We start from the raw sequence: 15,923 nt of genomic DNA on the forward strand, positions 1-15,923 counted from the left end.
ACGGGATATAGTGCGTATGCACATTCCATGTTATTAATAATTGTGGGTCAGCAGCCGTTCGTTACACTAACGTTATACCTCTGGTTGAGGGTGTTGTATTGTATGTGACATATTCTGATGAAAACGTTAGCCAAAACGTTTATGTAATGAGATAAATAGGCAAATCGTAGATAGATTTGTTTTACATTGCATTAAAGCAACTCGCATTTATATTTAATCGATTCAACTCATACGCTGCATTGGTACAAAGTCATTTGTGCATCAGATTGTTTCTAACGCAATCTGACTGAAGTACATCTCCTTTTACGCTACGCATAGGATCTGAGAACGACCTATTCATAGCCTCGTTCTGACGACCCTTTCGCTAGCCAATCAGAGCCTAACTTACAACATCTTGCAAATCTACATGTAGCCTTGACTTTTGATATTTACAATTCTTATGTCGTAACGTATCAGATAGCCGGCTAGCTCAGTCGGTAGGCTACTTGCTTTGTAAGCGAGGGGTCCCGTTTTCGAGCCCTGGAATGACTGCACATTTTTCTTACTCTTTGACATTCGAACAAGTCGTCTGATTGGATAAAATAAAAATAGCAATACTGGAAATCCAAAATATACAGAAGACGAATGTGAATGGGTCGTTCTCAGATCTTCGTTTAGAAGATCAAGTACTTTAGTCAGATTGGTTTCTAACGTTATTTTTGACGATGTTAGCTGCCCATAGGATAGTTTACTCAAGGGAAGTAACTCTAAGAAATTGGTCAAAAACTGTGACATTATTGTACTTATGATATGTAGGTATTTTGTATAATTTCAATCGCTTACATTGATCTTGGTCATATTAATCGGGTTTATCAAAGTATTGTGATCAAATAAGAGGGATATACAGATTATAACCTGCGGTAATAGTTTAGGCAGATCTATCGACCTCCAGGAGGAGTACGCATAATATCTATATTTAGGCACGAATGAGACGGACCGTGGTACGTTTTTTAAATAAAATAGATAGATGTACTTTGCAGGCATATATATTCAACTGGTTATTTATGATGTTTATAGAACTAAGGATTCCTGCGTACGAGAAATTATTGAGTAAAATAAATATGTGTTTCATACAGTAAATAACATGTCAAGTTTTCCAGGAGATTTCAGTTGAAAATCCAGGATATTCGATGAAAATCCAGGAGGTTTTATCGACCAGCATTTTTTAGGAACTTTTAGGTTGAATATAAAACTGTAAAACAGATTATATCTAAATCATTTTCCTTTCTGACATGATTAACAGATTTGGGCAATGGTTTAATTCAGTGGTTGTAAGTTGCATTTTAGAACATTTTCTTTAAAGTATTGATTTAAATTAATTTAAATTTATTCAATTATTATCTTTTAAAAAGCAGAGAAATTGATGAAATTAACTTTATTTCATGTAGTATCGATAGTATCCAGTGAATAATCTGCAGGTCTTTTTGACATTCCTAGAATTTTAGCCCATGAGCAGTAGCTAAAATACATTGGAAATAAATCTATTTCACCATGTTAAATTTATATAGTATAAAAAGTGTTTACTCAACAATGCTCAATAAAAATAAAATACAAAATCATAGATGTCAAAAAAATGTTTGAACCTATTTCAAGTTGTTGACACTTCTGACACCAGTGGTAATGATTACTCCAATTTATCTATTCAAATGTATCCCTATCCAGCTCGTTTAAATGGGCCAACCATGTTTGTTGCACTTATAAAATAGACTGTCCCGGTTTATAGGTTGGTCCTGGCTACGGATATGTATTTATTTTGCCAGGACTGTACTAAATAGAGAACGATAACGAAAACATTATCGGAAATGTCGATATGCTCAGTCATGTTGATTAATGTCATAACTCTTATAGAAAAGCAGTTCTCAATCCTTTTAGAAAACTCTCACCTTTTTCATAAACAATAAAATAATCATTTAAAACTTAATAAGAGAAATTACAAGTTTGTTTATTCAATGATTATGATCTTTATCAAAAGTAACAAAATAAAACCAGAAAAATGTGATAATTGCTGGATTTTATTAGAAATTAAAGAAGCGTTCAGTTGCATTTTTAATAGATAAAAAATGAATATGGACAGAAGGATTTTATTTATTAAAAATGCATTCAGGCCACACCACGGGAAGGCGCTTCTTATCATGGCCCACACACTTTATTTCCATTTATTGCCCATGTATGGAATGTTTCTTGGGTTGGGAAGCCACGCCCTACACTTTTCTAAAACACACTAAGGCATAAGTTCTCGTTTGTGCCATGTTGTAGTAGACTTTCTGGCAAGGGCCTTTTTTTGAAGATACCTTGGGTCCAGCCAAGCCCCACAGTTGCTAAGCATGGCCCAGAAACGTTGGTAGAGTCTTTTTCTTTCTGTAGCATTAGATTGCTGTGGAGGAGAGTTATTGTTTTTGAGTTGCCATTGTAACAATGATAATTAGACAGCTACTTCAGGTGCTAAGTTCTGTGCAATTTGTATCATTATGACAGGAGGGGACAGTGTTTGTTTTACACCTGTCAATATTAATAAATGTCAGTTTCAGTTGTGAATTTTGAGAGCAAAATGACATGTTTCTTGTATATTTGAAACTGGTCATTGCAAAGTGTCAGTATTGTTATACTACGTCTTGTGCATAAAATGTGATGATGACATTTTTATTTATCATTCAGTCTCAAGCTTCTTTGAACAACTTATGTCTATTGTATTGATTTTGAAACAAATAAATCATAAACAGATCAGCAATTAATCTAAAGAAGAAACAAAAACTTAGTCTGTATGGTACCGATGAAAATTACTCTACTCTCCAGAAGAAACTTGAACACATCAAACGGCAGTCTGGTTGCGAGAAATTGAGCTCAATGGACATTTTGAATACTGCTCTTTCGCAATACATTGACTCTCATGAGGCTAGTGTTTGTAATGTACCTGTACAGCAGACATGTGAACGGGAAAATGCATTTGAGCCGTTGATCCTTACCTCACAAACTTCTATTAACAATCTGGTTACAATGATAAATAACCACAATGTGAAATGTACAAAAAGACCAGCAACTGAATGTGTAAATTCTGAGGACTGTACTAAGATTCTGACAGTATCATGTGACTTGTGCCATTTTTACCAGCGGTGGAATTCTTCTCTAACACTACCTGGAGGAAAAGATCTTGTTTCTGTGCGGCTAACACATGCGTATGTGTGCAGTGGATTATTGTATAGACAGCTCGAACGTTTCTGTGAGGCTTCTGGTATAGGTGTTATATCTAAACACACTGTGCAGCAACTTTGTGGTGAATATAGTGCAGTTGCTGTGACAGAACGGGATATATCATGCCATTCCGCACTTATGGAAGAGAAATCAGCTGATTCATGTGATTCGGTAGACATTATAACTGATGCACGTCAGTCCACGCGTAGAAACTCTAAATATACAGATGTTGTATGTATTGGGTACAACACACACAAGGTCATTCAGCATGAAGTTATTAGACGTGATGATGATACCTGTTCACAACGACATGAACTCATTGGGACTAAGCGTGTATATGAAACATTGGATCGTAAAGGTGTGTCTGTTCGCCGACATGGTCATGACAGAAATGCCAGCATCAACAAATATGTTGAGAACCAGAGACCAGACACTATCAACCAGAATGACACTTGGCATGTTTCAGTTTCGATTGAAAAGGAAATGAAAAAATATCATCTGGGGCAAAATGTCGCGAAGGAAAAACTTGGTCTCTCCAGCTTGTGGATAAAGTACAACCTGTGAAAACTCATATCCAGTATGCAATGAGAAATTGTAGCCAGGACTCTTCTCGTCTCAAATCTTCCGTTCTAAATATCGTGTCTCACTACCAGAACAACCATGAACAGTGCCCACCCACGTCACGGTGTAAAAAGGACCCAAATTATATTCCAAGTCGCCAAATACTAACAGACCCATTCGCAGTTTCTCTGTTAGAAAAGTCATTGAAAGCAACAGATGTGTATAAGCATCCAGAAAATTACATTTATGCCATGGACACATTTTTTGTTGAATCTTTTAATAACACTTTGAATATTTTCCAAGATAAAAGAATCGGTGCGTTCGGAGATACAAATTTGTGCTGAGAAGTAATATGGCAATTCTCCATTGGAATGAAAATGTTGGATCTAACAGACTTACACATAATTACAGGAATAATATATGGGCACGGTGGATGAACAGAATGTTTGGCTGGAGACCTTTTTAATGGCACTCTGTGAAACTCTGATTATAGGATAAGAACTGTGATTTGGGAATATATAATTCCGCTTGTTTGATCTAACGTTCTTTAATATATAATAAAATCCAGCAAATAAAAAGATATCATTTTTCATAATACACATTATTTATTATTCATAAAAGCTAAAAAGGTGAGAACTGATTTACTATAAAGGTGAGAAATATCACCTGCAGTTTATTTACTGCACAGTAGCTATACAGTAGCTTATTATGATAAACAGAAGCAAGTCTATCAGTAGTCCAGACTTGTGTATTGGCCCTTACCGCCAATACGCAGACCTTATCATCCCCATAGGCCACATACCTGGCATACCAGAATCAGTGTCTATCATATTAACACAATCTAAAAATAGCACATACATACACCTGTCTGCAGAATGTCACCAGAGCGTGACCTTGTTAAACTTTTATCGATAGAGTGTAAATTACGTCAGCCGCAGTGTGTAATTAGTGTTTGGATTTAAACTTTAGCTACTGGAATGTAAAACAGGTACTGTCTGGCTAAGGATTACTAAAGTAGATCTATATTATTTTATAGAAAAATGATTTTCCGGAGATATTTAAGTTTTCCGTACGTCCGGGAAATTGGGTCTGAATCGGTTAGCTTTAGTCTAAATAATGAGATCTCGGGTAGACTATGGTAGACCGATTTTACATTTTGATATTTTACGTTGTCTACCTAGAGAAGGCGGATATCGACAAGTCAAAAAATATTAACGATATTCAACTCTCGAGTACAATTATTTGGACTAGGTTAGCTTAGACTCTTCCATGCGTTAAGGTAGCAGGGTACACTTCGAATTTTGGCCCCCGTCAATATTTGTTATATTAAGGTGAGAGATAATGATAATTAATTCTTTAGAAAAATTATACAGCCGATACATGTAAAATTCTGATGTGAGTTGGAAAACTAACTGCTGGAAGCTTTGTATGATCAATGCATTCTAGGTTATAACACATTAAATAGTTGTTGTTCTTTATTCTATATAAAATTGACATAATTCCAATGACCGCAGCACACATCAGGACCCATTTTAAATGTCTGTAACTTACATTTTCTTAAAGAATTTTGTCAGTGCTAACTAAAAATCAAAAGAAAAGTGGGGGTCATGTTTGATGCAAGAAAAATAATTTCAGTCAAACACACAAACTGCAAAATCAGCTAAAAAATGAGACCAGAAATTATACTGGTGGTGTATGATCTTAGTTTCCATGAAAAATTTTGTCATGTTGTTATTTCATTATGAAAATGCTACCTACATGTCAAGCATAGATCAGTCATGTGATTTTAGCAAAAAAAAAATGCAAAGAAAATAAGGAAAATAGCTCTACAGAGCATAAAAACTGAGGACTATTTGTATCCGCCATTATGTGACAACCATTTTTATTCACGCCATTTTTCTATTTAGTGTCTGTATGCCTATAAGAAAAACTGTTTTCTCTGACACTGTGCCAGTTGCATTTGAAATGAACAAGAAACCCAAATGCATGAAAAAATACAAGGTTTTAGCTTGATATCAACAGTTTCCAAGTTTTTATGGCATTTTCAGTACCATTAGACAAAGCATCAGATTTTGTCAAAAATAGCTGTCGCGACATAATTTTGAAGCAGTTACCCAAAATGCAGCCTTGTTTTGCCCTGTTTTGACGTTTTCTGCTCTGATCTGCATGCAAATTACACATTTAAACTGTTAAATATGTTCACTTATACCTCTGATGGCCAGAAAATAGCAATCAGTAGGCTACAAATATGCAGTTTTTGAAAAAAATACACTCAAAACAGTGAAAATGCGATATTTTTGGGTTTTATCCTCATTTTCAACGAAATTGCAATAAATTTGTCATTTTCTATCAAATTCTAATCAAAGTAGCCCATTTCCACCATCATCTGGCCAAATTTTACTTTTTACCAATGTCATCTTATAAGAAAAACTTTTTTCTCTGACACTGTGCCAGTTTCATTTGAAATGAACAAGAAACCCAAATGCATGAAAAAATACAAGGTTTTAGCTTGATATCAACAGTTTCCAAGTTTTTTATGGCATTTTCAGTATCGTAAGACAAAGCGTCAGATTTTGTCAAAAATAGCTGTCGCGACATAATTTTGAAGCAGTTACCCTAAATGCAGCCTTGTTTTGCCCTGTTTTGATGTTTTCTGCTCTGATCTGCATGCAAATTACACATTTAAACTGTTAAATATGTTCACTTATGCCTCTGATGGCCAGAAAATAGCAATCAGTAGGCTATAAATATGCAGTTTTTGAAAAAAATACACTCAAAACAGTGAAAATGCGATATTTTTGGGTTTTATCCTCATTTTTAACGAAATTGCAATAAATTTGTCATTTTCCATCAAATTCTAAGCAAAGTAGCCCATTTCCACCATCATCTGGCCAAATTTCACTTTTTACCAATGTCATCTTATAAGAAAAACTTTTTTCTCTGACACTGTGCCAGTTTCATTTGAAATGAACAAGAAACCCAAATGCATGAAAAAATACAAGGTTTTAGCTTGATATCAACAGTTTCCAAGTTTTTTATGGCATTTTCAGTATCGTAAGACAGAGCGTCAGATTTTGTCAAAAATAGCTGTCGCGACATAATTTTGAAGCAGTTACCCTAAATGCAGCCTTGTTTTGCCCTGTTTTGACGTTTTCTGCTCTGATCTGCATGCAAATTACACATTTAAACTGTTAAATATGTTCACTTATGCCTCTGATGGCCAGAAAATAGCAATCAGTAGGCTATAAATATGCAGTTTTTGAAAAAAATACACTCAAAACAGTGAAAATGCGATATTTTTGGGTTTTATCCTCATTTTTAACGAAATTGCAATAAATTTGTCATTTTCCATCAAATTCTAAGCAAAGTAGCCCATTTCCACCATCATCTGGCCAAATTTCACTTTTTACAAAATTAATGTCATCTTATAAGAAAAACTTTTTTCTCTGACACTGTGCCAGTTTCATTTGAAATGAACAAGAAACCCAAATGCATGAAAAAAATACAAGGTTTTAGCTTGATATCAACAGTTTCCAAGTTTTTACGGCATTTTCAGTACCATAAGACAAAGCCTCAGATTTTGTCAAAAATAGCTGTTAATAGCTGTTGAACTATTTAGTGTGTGGTTATAACACACTAAATAGTTGTTGTTCTTTATTCTATATAAAATTGACCTAATTCCAATGACCCGAGCACACATCAGGACCCATTTTAAATGTCTGTAACTTACATTTTCTTAAAGAATATTGTCAGTGCTAACTAAAAATCAAAAGAAAAGTGGGGGTCATGTTTGATGTGTAACCAGGCTATAAAATCAGCCAAATTCTTTCATAAAATTTTAATGATAAATTAAAATTTTATTATTTTAATTTCAAATCTTGTGAATTAAGTAAAAATTATTCAAAATTGATTTTTCTATTTTGTAACATTATTTGCTTGGACATGTGTTACTTAACTTATTATTTTCCTGCTTAAACATGTCAGAAATTTTTACCTTATCACTTTCTAAACAATTTTGATTATAAAACAGATTTTGCTTTTAGCACTTTGCATTAGGTGCTTTTGTTAACAAACACCTTGGCTTCCTTGGCTGATTAAGTGTGATTTTTTTGTTGTGTTGAGTTTCTTTATAGTCGCCACCGGTTAATACCATATGGGCGACTGTTGCTACAATTATTCCCTCCTCCTTCGTCACATCGTCTTTTCTTCACTCCCGTTATAGAACATCAATTATAGTGCATCGTAGTTATATGTCTTCATAGTTATGTGTCATCTATTATGTATGTCGTCGTGTTTCTGTGACATCTGTTGTGTGATTCTTCTTAAGTGTTGTTGTCAACGTTGTTATTACGTCTACATTTTAACGGTCTGATCTCCAGTCTAAAGGTTCTCGCCACCACGTTGTACGTCGCCTCCACCAACTGTCTTGTCCGAAGTGCCGCATCCGGAAGCCTGGTTCCGATGTCCCACCTTGTCGATGAACCAGCTGGAGTAAAACAATCAAACATCTCCAGAGATGGTAATCCGGCATCGAGTCGGGGGCTCCGAGCCGACATCAGCCTCGTCGATGAACCAGCTGAAGTATCGGGAAAGCGATCCCTCAGAGATGGTAATCCGGCATCGAGTTGGCCGGGATCAACCAGACCCGGCACCCCGGTTGCAGAAGAGAGGTCCAACACGATGGCAAGTTGACTAGACGATCCCCCTTTTATGGCCACACTCCTTGGTTTTAGTCATGTGACGCTAACTAGATCAAGCGTTGACCTAGTTAGGGCGCTGACCCAGTTAGCGCCATATGTGCCCTCTCCGCGACGTGCACGCACCAAGGAGGTCGGAGAAGATTAAGTGTGAAGCCCAGGCATGTTCTTAAGTAAACTTCTAAATTCTTAAGTAAATGATTTCACCTTTTTGTTACAATAATTTTCATTGGTTTAAATATAAAATTACTTTTAAATTTTTATTGGCTAATATGGTTACCCTGGAGATTGTCCTTGAAAACTTATAATTTGTTTTCCAACTAAAAATCAGTCTTCTTTGTAATTTCAAACAAGCAACATCGCTAAACTAAATTGACAGTATAGAATACAATTTTGGTGCTTGTCTTGGATGTGTTTATCTTTAATTATATTTTGAACGTACAAGTTTGATAACATTTGGAATACTGGACTATACTAAAATATTGAAATAACATTACATAAACTACACATTGATGTCCATCATAAAATAAATCAATTAATCACTGAACTAAACATGGAGTTCATCATTTGTGCATCCATACAGGGGCAATGACCCCACTCCAAAATATCTGTTGACTGATCGGTCTTCGGTGGTCAGTTACCACTTGAGTATAATTTCCCCGCAACTATTTGGAGCCACCGAACCGACGGTCACAGATGCAAGAAAAATAATTTCAGTCAAACACACAAACTGCAAAATCAGCTAAAAATGAGACCACAAATTATACTGTTGGTGTGTGATCTAAGTTTCCATGAAAATTTTTGTCATGTTGTTATTTCATTATGAAAATGCTACCTACATGTCAAGCATAGATCAGTCGTGTGATTTTAGCAAAAAAATGCAAAGAAAATAAGGAAAATAGCTCTACAGAGCAAAAAAACTGAGGACTATTTGTATCATCCATTATGCGGCTACCATTTTTTTTCGCGCCATTTTTCTATTTAGTGTCTGTATGCCTCTATACATAGAGCGTGACGTCACACATTCCGTCAGTGCGACAGTATGAAAGCGCTACCGTAGTGTACACTGTGATCAATGAGACACCTTTTCGCGGAAAGATTGAAATCCCAGAAGGGTTCTGTGCTTGTTGATTGATACTCAGGAACATTTTCGCTATTTTGTGAAAAAACGAGCTGGATGGGCCCCCATTCCGTTTATATCCTGACGTTCAGTAAGGACTATTAAATGGAGAAATGCAATAAAATTGGGCATTGTTATTGCAGCGGGATCATTGCAGGCTGTTCAAATAGTGTAAAATAGCCACCCTGATTCTGCTCATCAGGGAAGTGCAATATTGCGACTCGCTACATGTAAGACCGTCCGTGGGGGCCTCCGTGGCCGAGTGGTTAAGGTCGCTGACTTTAAATCACTTGCCCCTCATCGATGTGGGTTCGAGCCTCACTCGGGGCGTTGAATTCTTCATGTGAGGAAGCCATCCAGCTGGCTTACGGAAGGTCGGTGGTTCTACCCAGGTGCCCGCTCGTGATGAAATAATGCACGGAGGGGCACCTTGGGTCTTCCTCCACCATCAAAGCTGGAAAGTCGCCATATGACCTAAAATGTGTCGGTGCGACGTTAAACCCAACCAAAGACCATCCGTGCCCAAAATTTTCGCATCTAAGTGTACCCTGCTACCTAAATACTACATATTGTAGTCGCTAAAGTGGCAGGGGCCAGTTTCGCATTTGGCCCGGGTATGTTTTTTTAAATAAAATAGATGTACTTTACAGGCATATATATTCAACTGGTTATTTATGATGTTTATAGAACTAAGGATTCCTGCGTACGAGCGATTATTGTGTAAAATAAATATGTGCTTGAATCGATTTTCCTATCTCCGTGTAGACGGCCGAGTCTAAAACCTTACCTGAGGTAACGGAAGTCAGACGAAATGGAAACGGTCATCCATCCATCCAGCTTAAGCTCAAAATTGCGGAAAAAGTAAACGGTTATGAGACACTTTTCTTCTCACCATTATTTTCGTCTGGTCACATGCTTTAAAAATATACATGTGTTTTAGGTCAGTCATTTGCAGGCAATACGGTACTGGTCGTGCAAGGTGTGCATTTTGGGCCATTTTTTTGCCTCAAAATTTAGTGTCCTGAAACCTGCGTTTAACACGTATTTATCACAGAAGCAACAGAATCGGCAGGCTGAAAATATAATATAATGAAGTGCGAAGAATACGCAATACATCCGCTCAACACTTACCTTGAATTTATCAAAACAGGATTTTTAATGATTTTTTTCGCACTGATATCAGCGCAGTTTTGTGGAATTTTTGACCTTGCCCCCATTATGACTTCTATGGTTCATGTGTACAGTCAGGATTACTTTTAGCTCATGTGAGTTTTTGTGATGGCTCGATGTCGGGCGTCGGTCTGTCGTCTGTCGTCTGTCAACATTTAGCTTGTGTATGCGATAGAGGCTGTATTTTACAACTGATCTTCATGAAATTTTATCAGAATGGTAACCTTGAAAAAATCTAGGCCAAGTTCGAAAATGGGTCATCTGGGGTCAAAAACTAGGTCACTAGGTCAAATCAAAGAAAAACATTATGTATGTGATAGAGGCTGTATTTTTCAATTGATCTTCATGAATTTTGGTCAGAGTGATTACCTTGATGAATTCTAGGATAGGTTCGAAAATGGGTCATATGGGGTCAAAAACTAGGTCACTAGGTCAAATCAAAGAAAAACATTGTGTATGCAATAGAGACTGTATTTTTCAATTGATCTTCATGAATTTTGGTCAGAGTGATTACCTTGATGAATTCTAGGCCAGGTTCGAAAATGGGTCATCTGGGGTCAAAAACTAAGTCACCAGGTCAAATCAAAGAAAAACATTGTGTATGCGATAGAGACTGTATTTTTCAATTGATCTTCATTAGTTTTGTCAGAATGATTACTTTGATGAAATCTAGGCCAAGTTCAAAAATGGGTCATCTGGGGTCAAAAACTAGGTCACTAGGTCATATCTAAGAAAATACTTCGAAAATGAGTCATCTGGGGTCTAAAACTAGGTCACTAGGTCAAATTGAAGAAGAACCTTGCGTATGCGATAGAGGCTGTATTTTTCAACTGATCTTCATGAAATTTTGTCAGAATGATTACCTTGATAAAATCTAGGACAAGTTCGAAAATGGGTCATCTGGGATTAAAAACTAGGTCACTAGTTCAAATAAAAGAAAAACCTTGTATATGCTATAGAGGCTGTATTTTTCACTTGATCTTCATGAAATTTGGTTGGAATGATTGCCTTGATAAAATCTAGGTCGAATTTGATTATGGGTCCTCTGGGGTCAAAAACTAGGTCACTAGGTCATATCTAAGAAAATACTTGTTTAAACTCAAGAGACCACATTTTTGGTCCAATCTTAACGAAAATTGACCAGAATATTTGTTTCCATGTAATCACTAGGTCAAACATGTTTACACTGTTATGGTATGTTTCTCAGGCGAGCGATCTAGGGCCATCTTGGCCCTCTTATTTTTTATCATACCATTTTGTTTTATTTTGCAGGATACACAGAAACATCATTTTCAAGTGCAGCAAAATAAAATAGATGGGTAGATTAGCACGTGTCATTTTGAAAATTCACACGAGGGTTGGATAGGTAACGAACAAAGGTAGGTTCTGGTGATAGATCTGCTTTCCTTTTCTTTTATTAAATGAACTGTAATATAAACTATAGGAGTGTATTTTCATGAAAATCAGTTTGTAGATATAAAAAACTGACGACAGACTGACGAAAATAAGTTTGTCACATGTTTTTATGAACTGTCAAAAATTGTTTTCTTATATTCCCATTCACCGTATATAATTGATAATAGATATCAGACATTGTATACGATGTCTTGCAGCATTAAATAAAACATGCTTTACTTCAAAGTTATCAGCCACTTAGTGCTTTCTACTGTATCATAATTTGAGTTGCATTAGTGAACCAATACCTTCAACAAAAAAACATGTTCAAATGTGCAATCAGCTGGCTTACGGAAAAAAGATGGTTCTGACCCTTGAACAATGCTCGGAGGGGCACCTTGCGTTATTTTCCCGCCAATAAAAGCTGGGAATTCACTATATGATACAAAATTTGTTGCAATAACAAAAACGGTATTTCAGTGAGCAGTACAATTATAAATAATGAATTTCACATGCAATTATTGCATGCCACTTTGCTACTTGGATTCAAATTAGTATGTATCATCGTCAGATGAGCATTTGTTTGAAAGAGTATGGAGAGGCGTTAACACACTCAGAGTGATTTTATTTCTGTATATTTTAGATTCAAGACACAAAGTGCCGCAGTTTCAGATCGAAACACTTTTTGAGGAACTCCGTGTTAAGAAAAAACCAAGAGCAGGATTGAATAAAGAACTATGGAAAATAGAAAAAACGTTAAGGCATATCCAGTGCCAAAACCATCTTATTGTTTAAGCCCAGAAGATACAAATTCAAGCCCAGAGACAGACACTTTTAGACAAACCGCAACTTTTGCCATGCATGAGAAGGATACAGAAGCTGCCATGCCACAGTACAGCTTAGACCTTCAAACCTTTGTGTTACCGTCGACTCCAGAAGATTTACTTAGCGTAGGGTCAGGGCATGGTGGACCATTCTTGTTTGAAGATATTATTGCAGAATCAAGTGCACCTAATAATATATCTACTGGCACGAGCAGCTTGCATTGTCCAGCAGATTTTGATGAGTCTTTTCCTCTTGATTCTCACCTACAACCACTGTCATCACACCCTTGTTTGCAGACTAATCAAGCTGACGAACTAACTGTTATACAACTTAAAGCATTTGATTCCCAGAATCAGACATATCTATCCGATGAAACCATCAAAGCACCAAAGACGGTAAGATATTCTGAAACAAGCATTCATCATGAAAGTGAAACATCTGATCAAAATGAATATGGAATCAGTGCAGCAAGAGGTGTTACTCTAGCTTTTGAACAGACAAATAGTGCGTCAGTTGTAACTATGTCAGCAGTGTCCTCAGACGTACCAGGGAATGATCTAAGCACTAATTCACAAGTTGAAAGTAAGGCCAGCAATCCGTTAAAATTCCCTCCATGTGTTATTTGCAATGGTAAAGCGTCAGGTTCACACTACGGTGCGATAACATGTGAAGCTTGTAAAGGGTTCTTCATGCGTTACCTTCAAAAGAAAAAAGAATTCAAATGTACTAAGGGAGGAAAATGTGAAATTTCTAGTGGTAAAAAGGGGAACTGTTCAGGATGTAGGTTAAAGAAATGCCTTGCTCTTGGAATGTCAAAGGAGATGTCGAAGGTAGGAAGATACACTCTAACGAAAAGGACAGAAGCAATTATTAACATGAAACGACTAGAAGGAAATGTAGCATCTGATTCAGTTTCAGACGAATGTGATGTGCTTCCTGTTGAAACTGGGTGCGATGCAACCAGTTGCAATCTAGAAACAGATTTAATCATGCGGCATCTTTTACAGAATACAAAAACATCAAACATGTCTAATGGCTTCAATGATATGCTCGTTGTAGAACTTATTCAAGCAATGGAAGATTTAGAACCTTACGGCCCAAATGTAAAGACAAAGGAACAAATCAGAGAACTGCACAAACATCAATCTGAAAGGTATAAGCTAAAAACTGAACTCTTTGGTAAAATGAACAGTGTGTCTAAGGATGAATATAATAAATTATATACAGAATTTAGCATTGATATAGATGGTCGGATGGCTGATATGAAAATAGAATGTGAAGATATGGAAGATGGTGTAGCGCGTTACTGTAACTTTGCAAAGCACATTCCAAAATTCCAAAGTCTCCCCGTGCTTGACCAGTCAAACTTACTAAAATCTTTGATGTTTGATTTTTCTATCATAGTCGCGCTCGATTCCTACAACGATGAACTTCGGACATTCATAACTAAAAATGGACAAGGCTATCACTTTGACGAGATGGCTGATAGAGAATTTTCTGCAAAATTAATGTCATTGATGAAAGATGTGTTTTGTCGCCTGCAAAAGCTGGATCTGAGCAAAGCAGAAACTGCATTGCTAGCTGCTTTAACTTTGGTCTCAACTGATCGATGCAAGCTGCAACATCGGGCTCTTGTAGAAAAGATACAGTTGGCTATTACAGAATTGCTTCAACAGGAGATAAAGAAAAAGCAAAAACAAGCAGCTCGGAGCAGATTCACAAAGATTATTGACTCTTTAACATATATGCGAGAGATGTCTGAACTTTATACAAAAGAACACAATTTGTTGTGTAAAGATGAAGTGTTGATTCAAGAATTCCCATTTTTTGAAGACTTTGTTATTGAAGAAAAAATTTAAAATATCAATCCACAGATAAAGTGAAAAGATTCGTTTAATTAGAAGTTCATTTACATTGACATAGTTTTAGTGTCTTGCACAGAGAAATGGCAATAGATTTAATCAAGAATTAGACAATGTAAAACTGACCGCTTTAAGACTATAAAACTAACTTATAAACCATAGGAGTTGTGAATCTGCAATATATTTTTTGCTGTTCAAAGACGTGATGTGGTTATAGAAAAGAGATTTTTTACCAGGGTTTTAATGTCAGTTTCCTTTGGACATTAATGAAAACAAAATCCTATTTCACTGCAAATGTAACTCCGTAGGGATTGGCCCCATAAAAAGAGAAGGGAGGGCCCTAGTAATACGTTTGTGCCTGTGGCAAATTATATGGGAATACTGTACCTAAACACGTTTTCTGTATATACGCTTTATTATTGCTTTTTGTTACACTAAAAATAAATAAAAACACAAGAAAACGAATGTCAATTTTTTTTAACAAAATTGTATTGTTGGGGGATATTTTCTTTTATTTTATGTGCTTGTAATTGAACCTGCATGCAAAGCAAGTGCTAGAAAATGAGATTTGATTACGTCGTTTGTTATAGTGTTTAAACTTCTGGTATATGAATATCTGTATTTGATGGCATCAAAATGGGTATAAGCATCTATAAATTAACAAAAGTTGTAAAGGAGTACATTTTGGACTAGTTTAAAATGAATAGAAAATAAATGTTTAGAAGAACTTTCTGAAGCATAGAATGCAACCAAGCAAAATAGTCCCAGACCCGGTTTGATTAAGTTTTTCACGAGAGGTAATGAAATGTGCAACTCCATCACAACCCTTGGTGCCGACTTTGGTGGGAACTCTTGTATGCGTTTACATTGAATGGAATGCATTGTCCCAAAAGATCAGAAAATAAAACAACACCAACTCCTATATTTTCAGCACGAATATTCCAGTGAAAGATTTTTATGCGTTAGAAACTATATATAAAACGACATAATACTTAATGAATCTCACTGTTTACTATTCTAATTGAACACAGAAGCCTGATTTTAAAAAGAGTTATGCCTTCAGAT

At 36.1% G+C, this 15,923-nt stretch overlaps 1 protein-coding gene across 6 annotated transcripts; it reads left to right on the top strand.

The window, feature by feature from the left end:
- Positions 1 to 522: 522 nt before the first annotated feature.
- LOC123535349 (vitamin D3 receptor-like) lies at positions 523 to 15,323 on the top strand. Of its 6 annotated transcripts, XM_045317973.2 has the most exons (4): positions 4,641 to 4,777; positions 10,372 to 10,467; positions 12,049 to 12,155; positions 12,815 to 15,323. In XM_045317973.2, exon 4 carries the CDS (start codon positions 12,909 to 12,911, stop codon positions 14,853 to 14,855), a length of 1,947 nt encoding a protein of 648 aa, XP_045173908.2. In that variant the 5' UTR covers positions 4,641 to 4,777; positions 10,372 to 10,467; positions 12,049 to 12,155; positions 12,815 to 12,908; the 3' UTR covers positions 14,856 to 15,323. The 6 variants fall into 6 exon arrangements, with proteins under 6 accessions (XP_045173907.2, XP_045173906.2, XP_045173911.2 ...); XM_045317972.2 differs by lacking the exons at positions 4,641 to 4,777; positions 10,372 to 10,467 and adding an exon at positions 523 to 791; XM_045317971.2 differs by lacking the exons at positions 4,641 to 4,777; positions 10,372 to 10,467 and adding an exon at positions 798 to 980.
- Positions 15,324 to 15,923: the final 600 nt, after the last annotated feature.

This window comes from Mercenaria mercenaria, chromosome 12 (assembly GCF_021730395.1).
Source record: "Mercenaria mercenaria strain notata chromosome 12, MADL_Memer_1, whole genome shotgun sequence".
Taxonomy (NCBI): domain Eukaryota; kingdom Metazoa; phylum Mollusca; class Bivalvia; order Venerida; family Veneridae; genus Mercenaria; species Mercenaria mercenaria.

Coding starts and splice junctions, on each gene's coding strand:
- LOC123535349 (XM_045317972.2), top strand. CDS start 12,909: ATGGAAAATAGAAAAAACGTTAAGGCATATCCAGTGCCAAAACCATCT.